The 18,583-nt window shown below is 35.3% G+C and overlaps 1 protein-coding gene across 3 annotated transcripts; it reads right to left on the bottom strand.

Annotated features, from left to right (window-relative positions):
- Positions 1-605: 605 nt before the first annotated feature.
- On the bottom strand, positions 606-16,022 carry LOC111188256 (zinc finger protein 501-like). Of its 3 annotated transcripts, none has more exons than XM_049473134.1 (2): positions 15,959-16,012; positions 606-2,604 (listed from the first exon to the last, which is right to left on the bottom strand). In XM_049473134.1, exon 2 carries the CDS (start codon positions 2,562-2,564, stop codon positions 1,287-1,289), a length of 1,278 nt encoding a protein of 425 aa, XP_049329091.1. In that variant the 5' UTR covers positions 2,565-2,604; positions 15,959-16,012; the 3' UTR covers positions 606-1,286. The 3 variants fall into 3 exon arrangements, with proteins under 3 accessions (XP_049329091.1, XP_049329090.1, XP_049329089.1); XM_049473133.1 differs by lacking the exon at positions 15,959-16,012 and adding an exon at positions 4,005-4,067; XM_049473132.1 differs by lacking the exon at positions 606-2,604 and adding an exon at positions 10,962-13,797 and having other exon boundaries at positions 15,959-16,022.
- Positions 16,023-18,583: the final 2,561 nt, after the last annotated feature.

Genomic DNA, 18,583 nt, shown 5'->3' with positions numbered 1-18,583 from the left:
ATTTTAATCAAGCCCATTTGCCCAAGTACTGATCTTTTGTAACACACCACACATAAAAAATATTACTTACATTTTTACATTTACAAATGTTATATATGCATATTTATGCACATATACAGTATACTAGTGCATCTCAAGAAAATCAATATCATCTGAATATCATTGAAAAGTTGCATTATTTCTGCAATTCATTTCCAAATGTGAAACTCATAAATCACGTAGTTGTATTAAACACAAAGTGATCTATTTTACGAGTTTATTTTATTGTTGATGATTATGAAGCTTACAGCCAATTAAAACCTAAAAATCATTATATCAGAAAATTAGAATATTATATAAGACCAACTGGTACTTTTGGTACGCAGTGTGGGCAGTTTGCAAAGTCCTGCTGGAAAATGAAATCTGCATCTACATAAAAGTTGTTTTCAGCAGAGGGAAGCTGTAAGATATGAAGTGCTGTAAGATTTTGAGGAAAAACAAAACTGCACTGACTTTAGACTTGATAATAAAACACAGTGGATCAACACCAGCAGATGACAGACATGACTCTCCAAACCCCCTCCCCCCCGCTACCCCCCCATGCCTCTTATCTGCTATCCCTGCCCCCCACCAAAACCAAAACTCTGGACCCCTGCTTTGTTAACCCTCCCCCATTAACAGCCCTTAGTATTGGTACAAAAGCAGATGTTACTGCAGACACTTTAACATTAAGAATCATTTAATACCACAGCATTGCATTACAATATGGCGGCACAGTGGCTAAGTGGTTAGCCGCCCGTTCGCCTACTAGCACTGGGCTGTTGGGTTCAAGTCCCTAACTGGGTGGAGGAGTTTCCATGTTCTTCTCGTGTCTGAATACTCCAAATTGATCTGCGTGTATGTGTAAAGTGTGTGATATGTATGTAAGTATGTATGTATGCCTGTGTGCCCAGGTATTGATTGGCACTCTGTCCTGGGTAAATGCTAAATGCTGGGTAAGTGCTGAATGCAGTGCTCCAGGTGGACGGTGGTTGTTTCCGGTTGAGAGTACGCTGTGCGCTATTGGCTGCCGCTTCTCACCGGTTGTGTGGATGAGGGCTGAGTATAAATGGTTGTGTGCAAATAGTGTACATTTTAAAGTATCCTTGGGTCTCTAAAAAGGTGCTATATAAGTGTAGCTTCATTCATTGATTTATTTACTAGAAAATATTATTATTTTATATTGTATGTTAAATATTAGAGTGTGACCTTTAAGTTTGGCTGACTTTTTTTGCTTATAATCATAGAAATCAGAATCCTTTATGATTTTAAGGTTTTGCCTCTTTCTTTACGCATTTGTGTGTCTTCAGTTTGGACAGTCGGAAGCTGTTCCCACACTCTGAACAGTGATGTGGTTTATCTCCTGTGTGAATGCGTAAGTGTCTCTGGAAAATACTTGGTGCAGTAAAACTCTTCCCACACTCGGAGCAGTGATACGGTTTCTCTCCAGTGTGAACGCGCTGGTGGAGTTGGAGGTCAGTCCGTCGAATAAAACTCTTCCCGCATTCGGAGCAGTGATGTGGTCTTTCTCCGGTGTGAACGCGGAGGTGGAGTTGGAGATCGTTCTGCCGAACGAAACCCTTCCAACACTCTGAGCAGTGATACGGTTTATCTCCAGTGTGAACGTGCTGGTGGAGCTGGAGGTGACCCTGTTGGTTGAAACTCTTGCCACAATCTGGGCATTGAAACGGTTTCTCTCCAGTGTGAACGCGTAGATGTCTCTGGAGAAGACTCGGTGCGGTAAAACTCTTTCCGCACACTAAGCACTGATACGGTTTCTCTCCAGTGTGACTGCGTTGGTGCGTTTTCAGGGCACCACTTTCTCGAAAACTCTTACCGCATACCAAACACTGAAAGGGTTTCTCTCCAGAGTGAATGAGCTGGTGAGTTTTTAGGGCGCCGTTTTCTCTGAAGCGTTTGCCGCAGTCTGAACAATAAAACGGTTTCTCTCCAGTGTGAATGAGCCGGTGTCTTTTGAGAGTACTATGCCGATTAAAACTCATTTCGCACTCTTGGCATTGAAACGGTTTCTCTCCGGTATGAATTCGCTGGTGTGCTGATAAAGTATCGCACTTTCTAAAGCTCTTCCCACAATCTAAGCACTGATACGGTTTCTCTCCAGTGTGAACGCGTTGGTGCGTTTTGAGGGCACCACTCTGTCGAAAACTCTTCCCGCAGTCTAAACACCGATACGGTTTCTCTCCAGTGTGAAGCAGCTGGTGTTTTTTAAGAGTTCCCATTCGATTAAAACACATCTCGCAGTCCGAGCACTGATACGGTTTCTCTCCGGTGTGAACACGCTGGTGTCTCTGGAGAAGACTCGGGGACGTGAAAGTCTTTCCACAATCTGGGCAGAGATGGATTTTCATTTTCCCCATACGGTTTTGCTTTTGTCCACCAGGTACATTATTACTGTTGAGAGGTAAAGAGGGTGTTCGCTGGGAACCGGAGCTTTCAGAAACCACACTCTCGCACTGCATCTCTTCTGATGAAAGCATTGCAATATGTTCTTCTTGGTGACGTTCGTTTGGGTGTTCGCAATTCATTTTTCATTGCTTTGTGAACACTAGGAGCACTATTGCAAATCTGTAAAAGAAGAAATGAAAAATACATTAAGTGATGCACCAAAAAAATTCCAACAACACAGTCTTAAAATAAATCAACACTTATATGGTTGCTAATTTCTGGAACTTTATGAAATATCATAAAATATCATAATATCGAGTGCTTCTTAATTTAAACAAAGGTTCCAAAAAGTGGAGACCTGTTATCCTGCCTAAACCAGAGATGATATATTATGTCAGCTGAAGTTTATGTATTGGCAAGACAAGAAGTATCTCAATACAGCAGTTACCTTTTTAGTTCTCTTTTTAAGAGACTTTAAGAGACAGACAAAAGTTAGAGGACATCTCAAATCAAATAATGATACAGCGTCACACAACAATGAGATAGCATCTCAAAACAATGAGACATTATCTTAAAAGAAACAATGAGACAGCATCTCAAAATGAAGAAACAGCATCTTGAAACACCAAGAAACCATCTAATATCAAAACTAAGAGACAGCATCTCAAAAACTATGACAAATTATCTCAAAACTTAGCATGAGAAACCATCTCACAACAATGAGCATTTCAAAACAAAGAACGAGTCATAATTGAAAAACAAAGAGAAAGCATCTCAAAAAGTATGACAAATAATCTCAAAACTAAGAATGAGACAGCATCTTAGAACAAACCACAAAACACAATTGAAAAACAATGAGACATCATCACAAATCAAACAATGAGACATTTTCACAAAAGAAACGAGACAGCATATTAAAACAATGAGACATCATCTCAGAACAATGATAGCATCTCAAAGCAACAAGACAGCTTTTCAAATTAATGAGACAACATCTCAAAATAATGACGAATTATCTCAAAAGAAACAATAAGACAACATATCCAAGAAATGAGACACCATCTCAATCAAACGAGACATTACTGTAAAACAATGAGACAATATCTCGAAAACTGACAAATAATCTCAAAATATAATCATCAACAATTATCAAAAAACAAACTATGAGACATGGTTTAATTTATTTTAGATGCAGTAATTGATTGATTGATTTATTTGTAAATACAGTGTATCCTGATACCTGTATATAATTAGCTCTATCTTCATGTCTTGTTGTCCTGCTTACCTAAGCCGCGTGCATGTTTACTGGGGGTTGAGAGGTTTGTACTGGAACTCTACTGGTGTTGTTTGTTTCATGTTATCTCGTGAAGTTCAGTGAAAAATCACTGCCTACGTTTTTGACCACAATCAGTAAATGCTAAGTAAGTGCTAAGTGCTAACAACACCATCCTCCTCAGATCTTATATTTGGAATATTTCACACCTTACTGTTTAAATCTACCGCATTTCTCCTCCATCAGAGAGAGAGAGAGGAGTAAAGTGAGAGTAAACAGTGAGTAAAAGTGTAGTAGAGTTCTTTACCTGCAGCAGATCAGATCCTGTTTCTCTATAAAACACTGCGGATCTTCTTCTTCTGTAGAGTTTTATGGCCAAAGTGTTGCATTGCTGCCCCCTTCAGGATCATTTCTCCTAAATTCTAAATTCTCTTTAATAATAGTCTAGATGGAAACAGGGGTCCACGAGCACATAGTGGTTTTTTTTCACCACCTGTTTTTTCTTAATCTTTGAAGTGTCTATTTTTAAGATTATGACAGGTAACAGGATTAAACAATGCCCCATGACATTTATTTTTAACCCTTTAATGCATCTATGCTAATTCAGAACCGGAAAAAAATATGAAGAAAATGCCATATCTCCAAAATATAAAAAAAAATAGCAGAAAATGTTAATTTGCATGTATGTTTTTACATTATAATACAATTCTGTGCATTATATAAAAACATCTTTGGATTTTTCTTAATCTTTAAAGAGTCTACTTTAAGATTATGACAAGTAACAAGACAAAAAATGTCCTGTGGGGCTTATTTTTAACCTTTTACTACATCTATTCCAATTCCGAACCTGAAAAAATATGAAGAAATTGGCTTAGCTCCTTCAGTTAAAACACATACAGACAAATGAGCACACTTTTCCATACAATTCTGGACCAATGAATTTAATAGAATAGTTATTTTTAAGTTTTTGACACATTTGACTTAATTCTAGGAGAAAAATATCAAAAATTAGCAGAAAATGCTAAGTTTGCATGTATGTTTTCACATTATACTAAAATTCTGTCCATTAAATAAAAACATCTTGAGATTTTTCTTAATCTTTAAAGTGTCTCTTTTAAGATACTGACAGGTAACAGGACAAAAATGTCCTGTGGTGCTTATTTTTAACCCTTTACTACATCTATTCCAATTCCGAACTTGAAAAAAATAGGAAGAAAATGGCATAGCTCCTTCAGTTAAAGCCCTATACAGACAAATGAGCACACTTTTCCATACAATTTTGGGCCAAGGAATTTAACAGAATGGTTATTTTTAAGTTTTTGACACATTTTGACTTAATTCTGGGACAAAAATATCAAAAGCCTGTTATAAGTTCAATATCTTTTAGATATTAAAAAAACAGTTTCTTAAACTCTAAAAAGAGCTCTTGTTTTTCGTTATCAAATTTAAAACAGTCCACGAGAACATGCTGCACTGTCTCTGGATGTGGACATACTAAACACAGTCCATCTTGATGTTTTACCATAAGAAAGAGACACTATTAAAGTAAGTATAAACAATTCCCAATTTAGAGATAAGTGAATCCACACTCTAAAAAGTGATTTTTAGTGTTTTAGTCAGAAGAACTAATATTATAAAGTTGAGTGAACTTACTGGCCAGAACAACCTAATAAAATAAACTCAGAGAACTTAAAAAAAATAGAAATGCTTGTTAAGCCAATGAAAAAATGTGATTTAAACCAACTTTTAGTTATACTACATAGGCTCCTTTTTTTCATAAACTAATTTCCTTAAGCCCACAATACTTAAAAAACAGTTGAGTTAATTAAACTATTGTCGTGTAAAGTGGAACAAACTTAACTGATTCAGGTAATCATGTAGCTTTGACTCAGTTAAGTTCAATAAACTTAAAATATTTTACTGAATATATTTTAATTCCACTGTCCAATATGTCTAAGGCAATATTTATTCTGTGTACATATATACAAAATCTATATTGATTTCAGTTTTACAGTGTTAGTACTTAATTACTTGATTTAAGGATAATATTGCAAAATATTGCTAATACTTTGGCGACGTGAATCACGTGAAGTGCAAAAAACATGCACTATTAAGCAAATCTACACTCTTTATTACCAGAGAATATTGCCCGCGGCTTATCTGGATCAGATCAATTCCATTCATTTTTAAACTAAAACATAACAGTGATTGCAGTGTTCTAGCTACCACTAAAATGGTATGAAAAGATGTTTTAAAAGTCATATAATAAGCAATGAAAGCTTATTATTTATTAAGCTGAACACATAATCTGTGTCTGACTGGCCAAACCATGACCAGCACCAGCAGTATTTGAAGCACATGCCAGCTAAAGCTACTGAAAGGTTACTGCTTCAGAAACATATTTTACATCACTGATAATAAAAAAAACATGAACATTTTGTAGTGTTTGACTTAATTCAAGAAAAAAATCTGCTTGTTATGTGGTGGAAAATACAGTTACAGCTACCTTCACATCTGGATAGAAGGGGATGCTTTACCTGTTGTAGTGAATTATCTCTCTAACTAACTCCACTCTCGGCACAACCAGCAAACTCGATTGGTTCTTTTTATTGAATGTTCAAATCTTACCTGTAAACAGGTGCCATGATAAGCATTACCAGAAATCCTGTTTAAAGCATACAGCTGCCAGTTGCAAAGCCTAATTAGCCTAATTATTAATAATGTATCTGTTTCTACCAATACAATAAAACCTACTTTAGTAATGAAATATTCTAGTGTATTTGTTTTTATAACGTATGTGTTGCACTAACATATAGTGCAGAATAATATTAAAGAAACCTTAAAATAATAATAAAAAAAAACCCAAAGTGCTCAAGTAGCTATTATTACAATAGTACCGCTGAGATAAATGTCCAAGTGAACTTGAAAATGCTAAAGTTCTACCAACCTTCATTCAACAACAACGAAGCTTAAAACATAACAATTTTAAATGGTTAACATTCTTTTATTTGTTTGTTGTTAGGGCAATATTTAAATTATTATTTAATAGGGGTGTGACGAGACACTAATATCACGAGAACGAGACAAGATTTAATTTTTTTTTTAAAGAAAACTTCATAAATGAAAAATGGCTTGAAAACTAGAGTTTTATTTGACAAAATCATATAACACAAACTTAACAGACTGGTTTCTCTCACACATTGATTCTATAAGAAAAAGAAATAAGAATAAAAAAAATAAATAAAAAAAAAACTTTTCTAGGTCTTATATGGTGCAAACAATAAGTGCAAACCACAACCAGTCATATTAAGACTATGGTTTGTGTTTTTTTCCTCCCCAAATCTCTTGTAATTTAACTGTGCAGAACCATAACCAGTCATATTAAGACTATGCTTGAAGTGAAACAGAGACAGAACATGTTTTAAATACAGTACAGAGCTAAGGGATTAGTACAGCTGCCTATGAAACAGTCAGGTGTAGGATTTACTTACAGTATTTATATATGGTTTGTATCTTGTTGGTCACTCTGTTACTGTTTATTGTTTCCACTGGAGCCAAAATGCAGCCAGACATACAACTTAAAAGTAGCAGAAGCATCTTCTATACAAATACCTGAATTTTCCTCTTCTGCTGAGAGCTGCTCTCACTGCTCAGACACCACACTCGCTACTATCACTACTGGGTTGCCAGATCCCTCTTAAAAAGTCCACACTTAACTGTTTTTTTGCCCCGCGAGACAGGTTTAAGCCTAACGAGAAATATCGTCCGTGCCACAAGATCTCGTCACACCTCTATTATTTAATATCTACACATATCTAACATTTTCAGAAGAATAACAAAGCATAATCCATCAAATACAAAAATAAATAAATGCAAAACGTAAGTGAAACAAATTGTTTTTCCAGATAAAACCTTCTCCAACAGTACTTTCCTTCAGACTCCTAAATACTGCAAGTGGCGTGCATGGTGGCGCATGTGGTCAGGAGTCTGGTGGTGTAGTGCATCGTGTCCTGTTGTATATTGTGTGCTGAATTTTAGTTCAGATTCTATAAAAATCGTTAAAAAGCAGTCGTGTAACGGAGTATGTCCAGTATGTTTATAATCTGCTTCCATTTCCTGTAGTGCATCCAAGGCTTAAGTTCATACGTTTGCAGTGTTATGTCCCTTAATTCAAGTTTTATCCTCACTCTTAGTGCATTTGTGTCTTTTAACTTGATTGTGCAAACAGTGATACTGTTTCTCTCTAGTGTGAATGCGCTGGTGAGTTCGGAGGTTACTGAGTGCATTAAAACTCTTTCCACACTCTGGGCAGTGATACGGTTTCTCTCCAGTGTGAACGAGCTGGTGAGTTCGGAGGTTACCCTTTGTATTAAAACTCTTTCCACATTCTGAACACTGATATGGTTTCTCTCCAGTGTGAATGCACTGGTGAGTTTTGAGCTTGCACCTTTCTTTAAAACTCATTCCACACTCTGAGCACAGGTATGGTTTCTCACCAGTGTGAACAAGTTGGTGTGTTTGGAGGTTCCTACTCTCTCTAAAACTCTTTCCACATTCTGAGCAGTAATACGGTTTCTCTCCAGTGTGAACGAGCTGGTGTCTTCTGAGCTTGCCTCTCTCTTTAAAGCTCATCCCGCACTCTGAGCAGTGATGAGGTTTCTCCTCAGTGTGAATATAAAAAAAATATATAAAAAAATATATATATATTTTTTGTTTTTCACAAAAAATCTGATTTTTGATTCTAGAGTGACGATGCTGTTTTTATAAGCTTATAAGCGGTAGGATTTATTTTTTAGCTAAATATCTGCTTTATCCCACCGGCTGTTTGTGTCGAAAGTGGACTGAGCGGAATGAAAATATGTGCAGGTTGGGTAAGACGGAGAAACACTTCAGAAATGAGGAGCATTTTTGGATATTTTAGATTAAAAAGATGAAATGTCTGTATGTAAAATTGCGATTACTCCATTTTGAAAATGGTATTCAAATGAATTTAATTTAATCGTGAAAATTGCCCACCACTAGTTTGTTTACCCATATAACAGTGAATAGTATTTTAGCCATTCATGCTTCTATAACTGTGACTTCATACACACAGAGTGGACTAAAGTAGGTGAAGAAATAATTTTATTAAAATTATGTTGTCTTTAAAACGTGTATATTTGCTTTTTTATGCTATTTTGTTATAATTATATCAGTGGCATTTAATAGTTTTAAAATTACAAAAATATTGTGTATCGCAATAATTTCTGGGACAATATATCGTCCACAAAAAAAAAAAAAATCAGATTCTGACAGGCCTAAATATAAACGTTTTTGTCAACATTGACGCAAAACGCTCATATAAGGGGTTTGGAGGTGTCAACCTTTTTTATACAGTGATACCATGGTCAAGACATTATACGGTTATATGGTTACTTAAATTGCTTAAATTTGCTAAATGACGCAATTCCTGTGTTTACAAGGCTACGATTCCATCATCTAAAAATGATATCTTAATACAAACATCAGTTTGTTTACAGACTAGCCGGCTAAACGAGGCTCAAATCACCACTTTTAAAAAATAAAGCTCCAAACCTGCACACAGTGGAGTGAATGTTCTCCATAGGGTTTTAAAGCACATCTTGCTTGGTTTTCTTTGCCTAAATTTACAACCAAGGGTACAACCTGTGTTTTTTCCCACCTGTTTTCAGAGAGCCAAATCTTAAATAAATCTTAACTGAATCTTATGTTACAGGTCAAATTGACCCATTTTAAAGTTTGAAGATCTATGAAAAATAGTTAAAAGTAAATTTTCACTATGAAACTTCTTCTGCTTGCCTTAATTAGTTTAATCAATATATAATATGAAAATGGTTCATCTCACATATTTGCAATCAACCACCCCCTTCAAAAACTAAAACTAAATTGCAATGTTACGTTTTAATGTTATGTAAAACCATTGTTTTATATGTTGGTCTTTCAAAAATAATAAAAGAGTGAACATAAAAAAGTTTCCATAAAAAAAATACATGAGTGAATTATCCTAATTAAACCACTACCTGTAGAGGTAAGGAACACAATTGCACTAAATATTGATAGAATAATTAGTAATGGACCAGATATTTACACTGCTTGTTAGGATTTTCAGATGGTTTCAGATCATCTTTTGTATAATTAAACATGCACCAGGTCAAATTGACCCAAGAACACCATTGCTGTATCTGACAAATGAGAAGAAAAAAACAGGAGGGTTAAATAAACATGAATGAAAGAGCTATTTTGGCCTGTATTATTGAGACTCAGAACATAAATTAGACATGTGATAATTGTGTAATACTGTCCTCCTTTGGAAATACCTGTAAATATTTTAATACCACAGTATAAGGTATATTCCAATATCCACGTTTCACTTTTTGCCATTAGACGTCCACAGATTTTGCAAGCACAAAAGTACATTGTTATTCAGATAAAGTAATATTTACACGCTTCCTGCTTAAAATAAATATATTAAAATAAATATATTTTTAGTTAATTCATGTTAATGTATCATTTTTGCTTTTTCCACAAAAAGTAATCTGCCAAATGGATAGAAGTTATACATTTTGTAAAGTTTTAGACTATGTTTTTCATTTAATAGAAAATCTGTGTAGTTCAGGACTAGGGTGATTTCTGTTCAAGTTCAAAGTTCAAATACATCATTATTTTATTAAACTGTGTTATTTTGCCATCACGTGTATTTTGTAAACATTATAAAAAAATTTATTCTCTTTTTACTCGATTTACTGCAGTAATGTAAGTTTATTGTTAACACTGTTAACTGTTGGATTTTCTACTTTTAGTGAGCTATTGTTTATTTTATATTGAATGTATGACATTAAAACAACGTTGCCATATCAACAATGATTCACTTTTTTAAACCAACATTGATTTAATGTTGAAATTCCAGCTGGGAATTATAGTACAGTAAGTTACATCCTTGTCTTCATTCTCATTTTAGTTATGTAAAGCATTCTGAGCTGAAGCACTTTTCACAGCACTATATTCCACTTTGATTTACATTATTATTATTTATTCAGATTATTTTAGATTAAAATGTATTTAACAAATAAATCAATAATTTCCTCCCATAAAAACACCATGTATATTACAAAATTAGGATGATGAGATGAGAATATCTTTCACCATCTATTACTATGTACCTTAAACTATATGTAAAAAAAAATAAAAATAGATGCTTTACATTGAACAAAAATGCATTAATAATAATAATAATAATAACCAGTAGTAACCAGCCATGGAAAAATGCGGTTTGGTGCTGTTAATGCGACAGGTACCAAATGCAGTATTTAGCGGCAAATGCTAGTTTAGTGTAGCGGTCACTATTTTGTTTCCACCATAAGAATCTAAAAACTTGCTTGTATAAACACATTACTTCAAACTTTGTTCAACAATAACGAAATTAAAACTTGAAAGTTTTTTTGTACTTTATTTTTTTTGTTTATATATTTAGTTAGTGTTATCTAAATTAACCATTATATATTATATAATACACAAGTAATTACATTTATAATACACATTAATATACATTTTAATTTACTAATAAAAAAAAGTATAAATATGGTATACTAAGAAAACAACTGAAAAAATCATGCATTGTTTTTTCAGGCAATACCTTTCCATCAATATTTTTACTTCAGCACGCTGTTAAGAAGTCAGGTAAAGGCATCCTCTAGAATGTTTACATTTCTGGTTTAATATCACAATTTCTAAAACATTTAAGTAGAAATATAAGTAAGAAATAAAAGTACATGCTGTGAAATATTTCTTTATACAAAGAAATGGGTTAATGACCTTTTTTGTCCCTATATATCCTAAGACTGAAATGTTCTTGTGACAGCACAGAAGGACGTGAAGGATGGGCTGCAGGTACTGCCTCATTTAACCAGTAGTAAAAATGCAAAACCAAAGAGGAATCAGTCAAAAAAGATAAGGTGAGAGTGTTTGGCCCAATCCCATTTCACCCCTGAATGCTGGTGGTGTATCGAGATCAGAGTCAGACTTTAGACTAGTGCAATGGGCATTGGGTATTGAGTGAATTTTGTGCCAACAGTATGTTGCAAAAGAGGAAAAATATATAGTAAATACATAATATTAAATAAACTTGGTTTCTTTATTATTCTTTGCAGCTATTTACAAAGTATTTCTGTTTGTATTTTGCCAGTCTTTGCTTCTGGAATCATTTTTCACAGGTGGGCGGGGCTCAGAAAAATCTCCATTGGTCACCTGATTTTGGAGTGACGGGTACCCTGAACCCTCACCTGAGACCTACCACGCCCTATCGAGTGTTCAAAATAGGTGACAAATGGAGATTCAAGGGGAACGCCTTCTTCTAAGCCCCGCCCACCTGTGAAAACTGTGCCAAATCTCAGAAGCAAACCAGAAATTCCAAAAGCAAAAGTTTACTTTAGCTGCAAAATCCACAAATATTCACAGAAAATGCAAAATCCACCAACTGCAAAGAATAATGAATTTGCAACACACACTTTTTCCCTTTTGATTCTTAAAATTTCGATTGTGAATTTAATTTTTTTTGCGTAAAACTTTTGGAACAAAATTCACTCCATACTTGGGAGTCTGCCTATACTTCACAAACTTCACAAAGACTGTGTACTGTGAGCAATTTAAATCAGACAACAGAGTCAATCTAAACTCAGCTCTGCTTGTTCTTCCTCATGAACCAAATCTTTCGCAGATTGAACTTGTTTGTGAATGCGCTGGTGTCTTCTGAGGTTACCGCTTGCTCTAAAACTCATCCCGCACTCTGAGCAGTGATACAGTTTCTCTCCAGTGTGAATGCGCTGGTGTTTTCTAAGGGTACCACTCTCTCTAAAACTCATCCCGCACTCCATGCAATAATACGGTTTCTCTCCAGTGTGAATCCTCTGATGTGATTTGAGAGTGCTACTCTCTCTAAAACTCTTTCCGCACTCTGAGCAGTGATACGGTTTCTCTCCGGTGTGAATGCGAAGATGTGTTTGGAGGTTAGCGCTCTCTCTGAAACTCATCCCACACTCTGAGCAGTGATACGTTTTTTCTCCAGTGTGAAGACGCTGGTGAATACGAAGGCGGGTCTGTTGATTAAAACTCATACCACAATCCGAACAACGATACGGTTTCTCTCCAGTGTGAATGCGGCGGTGTATTCGGAGATGAGCCTGGCGAATAAAACTCTTTCCACAGTCTGAGCAGTGATACGGTTTCTCGCCCGTATGAAGGCGCTGGTGTATCTGAAGGTTAGCATTTTCTCTAAAACTCATCCCACACTCCAAGCAGTGATACGGTTTTTCACCAGTGTGAAGGCGCTGGTGAATTCGGAGACGAGTCTGTTGGTTAAAACTCATCCCACATTCGGAGCAGTGATACGGTTTCTCTCCAGTGTGAAGGCGCTGGTGAATTCGGAGGTGAGTTTTTCGATTGAAACTCTTTCCGCAGTCTGAGCAGTGATGCATTTTTTCACCAGTGTGAATGCGCTGGTGTCTTTTCAGACTAATACTACAACTGAACTTATGTCCACACTCTGGACAGTAAACAGGTTTATTTCCGGTGTGAACGTGCTGATGCATTTTGAGGTTAGCACTGTTTCTAAAACTCATCCCACACTCTGAGCAGTGATACGGTTTTTCACCAGTGTGAATGCGCTGGTGCCTTTTGAGGTCACTCTGTTGATTAAAACTCTTTCCACAGTCTGGGCACTGATACGGTTTCTCTCCGGTGTGAATGCGCTGGTGTCTTTTCAGGTTTCCACCATCTCTAAAACTCTTGCCACACTCTGAGCAGTTATACATTTTCTCTCCAGTGTGAATGCACTTGTGGGTTTTAAGAGCACTCTCTTTTATAAAACTCTTTAAGCAGTTTTTGCAGTGGTGAGATTTTCCATATCCTGTATTATTTGAGGTTTGTTCTTGTGGAGAAGAAAAACAATCAAAAGCGTCTTTCTTAATAGTGGAGATTTGGGAAATTCCACTCTCAGACTGTATGTCTTCTGAGTGGAACATTTTGCAATATCTCTTCGTGGCATGAAGACACTAGAAGAAGCCGAAAACTTGGGAGGTCATTCCATTCTAGAGAAGAAAAAGAGGGAAAGTTAGGGATGCACTAAATATTTGCAACCTAAATTATTTAGCCAAAAAATGCAAAAATAACATTGGTGTTCAGCTGAATTACTGAAAATATAATTTATCATTTATATCAATCAATTAGTTATTTACTTATTAAGTCTTATTTCACTGTTTTCTCTAACATAGGAAAGGAGTTTAATTTTTAGTGTTAGTGGTGGCAGCCACGTACTCTACCCCAAAGCAATGTATAAAGTGCAGGGAGTGAAGGGAAGAGATGACAAGGAGTTCTTGCACCATTTTAAAAGTCAAATTTAGTGCTTTGTAAGATATTAAGACCTTGAGAAATATAATTTAAGACCCGAAAATGTAGTCATAAATTTTTGGGGAGAAAATAATTTATTTTCCATTTTGTTCCAGTGTGATGCAGAACAGAGCCAACATAACATATGTAATTTGCATGAGCTCTTTTGTAGCTTCCTGCACATACGGAAAAAAAGAAGAAATGATCAATTAAATTGTACTGATGATGTTTATAATACTAATACTACTACTAACACCTTTGCTAGTTTTCTACTACTACTGGTAATAATAATAATAATAATAATAATAATAATAATAATGAAAAACATTAAAGTGAGGTGTGCCTTATCTGATTTGGGTACATCTTTAAAAGTAGTGCCTGAAACATAAAAAAACACAAAAACAAATTATTAAAGCTTGCTGATTTTGGTTTGTACTCCTGGTAGGGTGGAAGGCTCCAGTGGCACAAAGAGGGTCTCCAACTGAAACGTTCCAAAACCACAGTTGTAAAATGCAGCCTAAAATTATTTATTATAGTCTCAGTCCAGACTTATTTAGACCTTCCGGTTAGCTAACTCACCGCTAATGTTTGTATGTCAGCTAGCTAGCTCTCCCCTAACCTTAGTTCTCTTCTGGGTAGCTTAGCTAACTCACTGGTAACGTCAGTATGTCAGCTAACTCGCCGGTAAGGTATGTTAGCTAGCTCGCCGCTAAACTTAGTTCTCTCCTCTGTAGCATTAGCTAGCTCGCCGCTAAAGTTGGTGTGTTACCTAGCTCTCTGCTAACCTTACTTCTCTTCCCGAGGCTTAGCTAACTCACTGGTAAGGTCAGTATGTTAGCTAGCTTGCTACTAACCTTAGTTCTCTTCTCTGTAACGTAGCTAGCTTGCTGCTAACGATAGTATGCTAGCTAATTTGCGCTAACAGCAGGTTTAAGTTCATTTTTACCCATTACTTTAATAAATTACACAAAATAAAGCATCACTTCTTATGCTTGGTATTTGTTTACTCAGTTTACTACCCTTTTACAAAGTGCCTGTGTGTTTGCCATCTGAAAGATATACGCCGTACAGGGCTAGTAGTGTTAATTGACGTGCATTAACCTTACCTTTAACAGAAGGCTGACTGCATTTTTTTTTATTTCACTTGTATGTGACTTCAGTAGCACTGCTGAGGTATATGTATAACTTGTATATTGCTATGTAATGCAAATCTGCAAAAAACATGTTAATTACAATGTATTTTGTGTAGTAACTATTCAAGACATAATGTAGGTTACATAACAGTTTTGGGGGTGTAATTTGTCCATTTTCAAGTTATGTTCTTATAAATATTGTTTAACAAACCAGGGCTCTTATAAGAAATGGCATTGCTTGACAATCATTCTGCAATTCGGTTTTCCACACATAGGCTTTACATAGGTAGTTTATTCAGATATACTGATGGCTGCCAAATATATTTAGATATATATTTAATAACCCAATTACATAATTTGTGTTTCACTATCTAATGGACAATCCTCACTAAAACTAATACTGTTAAAAAATGTCCATTATCAATTTCACATGCTCTGCAGAGGAACCCAGATAGACTTTACCTAATGCTACATTTACACATAAATGCATTTTACATGCATTTAGCAGTACTGAAAACTCATGAGAATATAGTTTAAAAATGCAAAAGATGCACTAATATTACTATGTATTTCAGATGAGTTTATCTGTTTTAAATCCAATAAAATATTAAATTCTAACCCTACTTTCAACAAAACGTTTTAAAATTCAGCATTTCTCCTCCATCAGAGAGAGTGAGAGAGGAGTAAAGTGAGAGTAAACAGTGAGTAAAAGTGTAGTAGAGTTCTTTACCTGCAGCAGATCAGATCCTGTTTCTCTATAAAACACTGTGGACTGAGATCTTCTTCTTTTTCTTCTTTCGGGTTGCAATGGCGGTTGCAGACCAACTTTAGGTGCATTACCACCCCCTTCTGATCTGGAGTGTGAAGCAAAATCTCAGGATAGTGATTTCAATTAAATAAATAATATTTCAATTTTAAAAAGAATTAAATACCCAAGATACAATAATACTATAATAAAAAATAAAAAAAAGAAATTTCTTTTTTGGGGGGGCTTGTTTGCGGAGTGCCTTATTATTTCTGCTTTGCTTCTACACAGAAATGTATTAGTTTCACTTGTTTTGTACAAACAGTTGTGCAGCATTAAACATTAATCCTCTTTTTGGTAGGAGCATTTCGGCTGAGTCACAGAATTTCACCTGCAAGGTTTCATGGCTATGAAGGTGATAAAACCAAAGTAGTCACCTGAGATAAAAAAACAATCACACAACCTGTAACACCAAACACTCCTGTATCTGAGAGAAAAACACAGATTCTGTGTTCATTATGAATAATAAAAATAGTAGAAGATAAACAGTTTAATGAGTCTAGAAAGTTCCACACTCACAGGACTCTGCTGGAAGGGTCTGAGGTGGGTTGTGGCGCCCCTGCCTGCAGTAGGTGCAGCTGCAGCAGTGCAGTGTGTGACTGAGGGGGGTTTTGTACAGCTCTGTAACACTGTGTGTATGGACCCAGGCTATTCATCTGATGAACACAATGACAATGATAATCTGCTGCATCTTCAGGCTGGATGTTACTGATGATCAGAGTGAAGTCAGATCCAGATCCACTACCACTGAAACGAGCTGGAGCACCTGATGGTTTCCTGTTGCCATCAAAGATCAGGAGTTCAGGAGCTTCTCCTGGTTTGTTCTGGTACCGGGCTTGACAATCCATCCAATTAGACTGTTGGTGGGTGTAAGATAGCAGTGAGCCTGTGTTTCTCCAGGCCTTAGCATAAAGACCATCAGTGGAAACTCTGATTACTGAACAAAGAAATACAGTCATTTACATCAAAGGCTTTACATTAGATCTACTGTCCAAGTTACTTTGGTAATGAGATCGGGGTCAAGGTCTAGACTGGTTCAGGCTTTCAAAACGTATACAGGTGTGCTCAGACTGTCCACACAGGTAACATTTCATAATCAATTTACATTCTGCTGTCCCATTACTTTTAGCATATCATTATTGTTGTGAAAATGTTAATAAAGACATCAAACTGCTGAGATTTGGATGATCTTGCGATGCTTCTCCATTCAGTTCAAGCTTTATAATACATTATAATGATGACAATGATAAATATAATTCAAAAAATCAAATCAAAACCTCATAGTCATTCGTTAGTAGCATTCCATTAACTGATTTTTGGTTTAAAATCTAAAAGAGTCTTGAATTTCCTTGTTCAGACAACAAATTATATTGCAATGCTATGAGCTCCTCCCTTATTGTGATGTCACAATAACAGGGTGTCTACAGGTTTGACCAAGTGAAAATTAAGACATTTTAAGATGTTTTAATACCCTTTCCTAAATAAAATTAAGACCAACTTGCAAGATCATACACGTTAAAATAAAAAACAATTGATTATTTACGTTTAATCTAGCTGCTTGAAAACTTCAAATGTAAATGCACAAGACAGACAATACGAGACACAAACATTAAAATTTTCTCACTGTACAGTATACACAATAAAACTTTATACAAAACAAAATTCAAACACTGACCACAGCATAATACAATACGCGCTCACACGCACACACACACACAAACACACACTAGGCCATTTTCCTACGTTTTTTTGATTCACACTCCAGCTCACGCTCAGCCCCTTTCAGTTCTGATACTTCTTTCTCTGAAACGCTTTCTAAGGATGTTTGTTTGATTTTGTGATCAGGCACCCTAGAACAGCTCTGTGATGCGTTTGTTTTCACGGTCCAGTAAACATTTTTATTGTAATTAAATACAACATTTTTGTATTTTTGTAAGTTTTAATAAGCACAATTTTTAAATACCTTATACAAATAAGGGTGAATAATATACATAATAATAATAACGATAATAATAAAAAAATATTATTATCGTTTTATATATATATATATATATATATATATATATATATATATATATATATATATATATATATAATTATTATTATATATTTAAAAAAAATATATATATATATATTGTATATTTATATATTTATTGTATATTATATTTAATATATATGTATTATTTATTTGTTCAAAGAAAGAAATATTATTAAATTTAATTAAAAATTGTGCTCATTAAAACAGACAAATAATATCTTGCATTTTGTATTTAATTACAATAAAAATGTTTACTGGACCGTGAACACAAACGCATCACAGAGCTGTTCTAGGGTGCCTCTCTTCTAGGGCCCTACATCTGTTACATCCTTGCTTTATGACAGATCCGGAAACAGAAACATAGCATGATTTTCACTCCACCAGGTGAGTGAGCCTGAGTGGACACCTGCATAAGTTGAAGTTGTTTAATCACTGTTTAATTCATCTCTCACTTGCTATGTTACAGGCGCGCTCTCTCTCTCTCTCTCTCTCGCGCGCACACGCACGTTATG

The sequence above is a fragment of the Astyanax mexicanus genome, unplaced genomic scaffold (genome assembly GCF_023375975.1).
Source record: "Astyanax mexicanus isolate ESR-SI-001 unplaced genomic scaffold, AstMex3_surface scaffold_34, whole genome shotgun sequence".
NCBI lineage: Eukaryota > Metazoa > Chordata > Actinopteri > Characiformes > Acestrorhamphidae > Astyanax > Astyanax mexicanus.
Note: the sequence above shows the minus strand (reverse complement) of the source record. Positions and strands in the feature narration are given on the sequence as shown.

Coding starts and splice junctions, on each gene's coding strand:
- LOC111188256 (XM_049473132.1), bottom strand. CDS start 13,731: ATGTTCCACTCAGAAGACATACAGTCTGAGAGTGGAATTTCCCAAATC.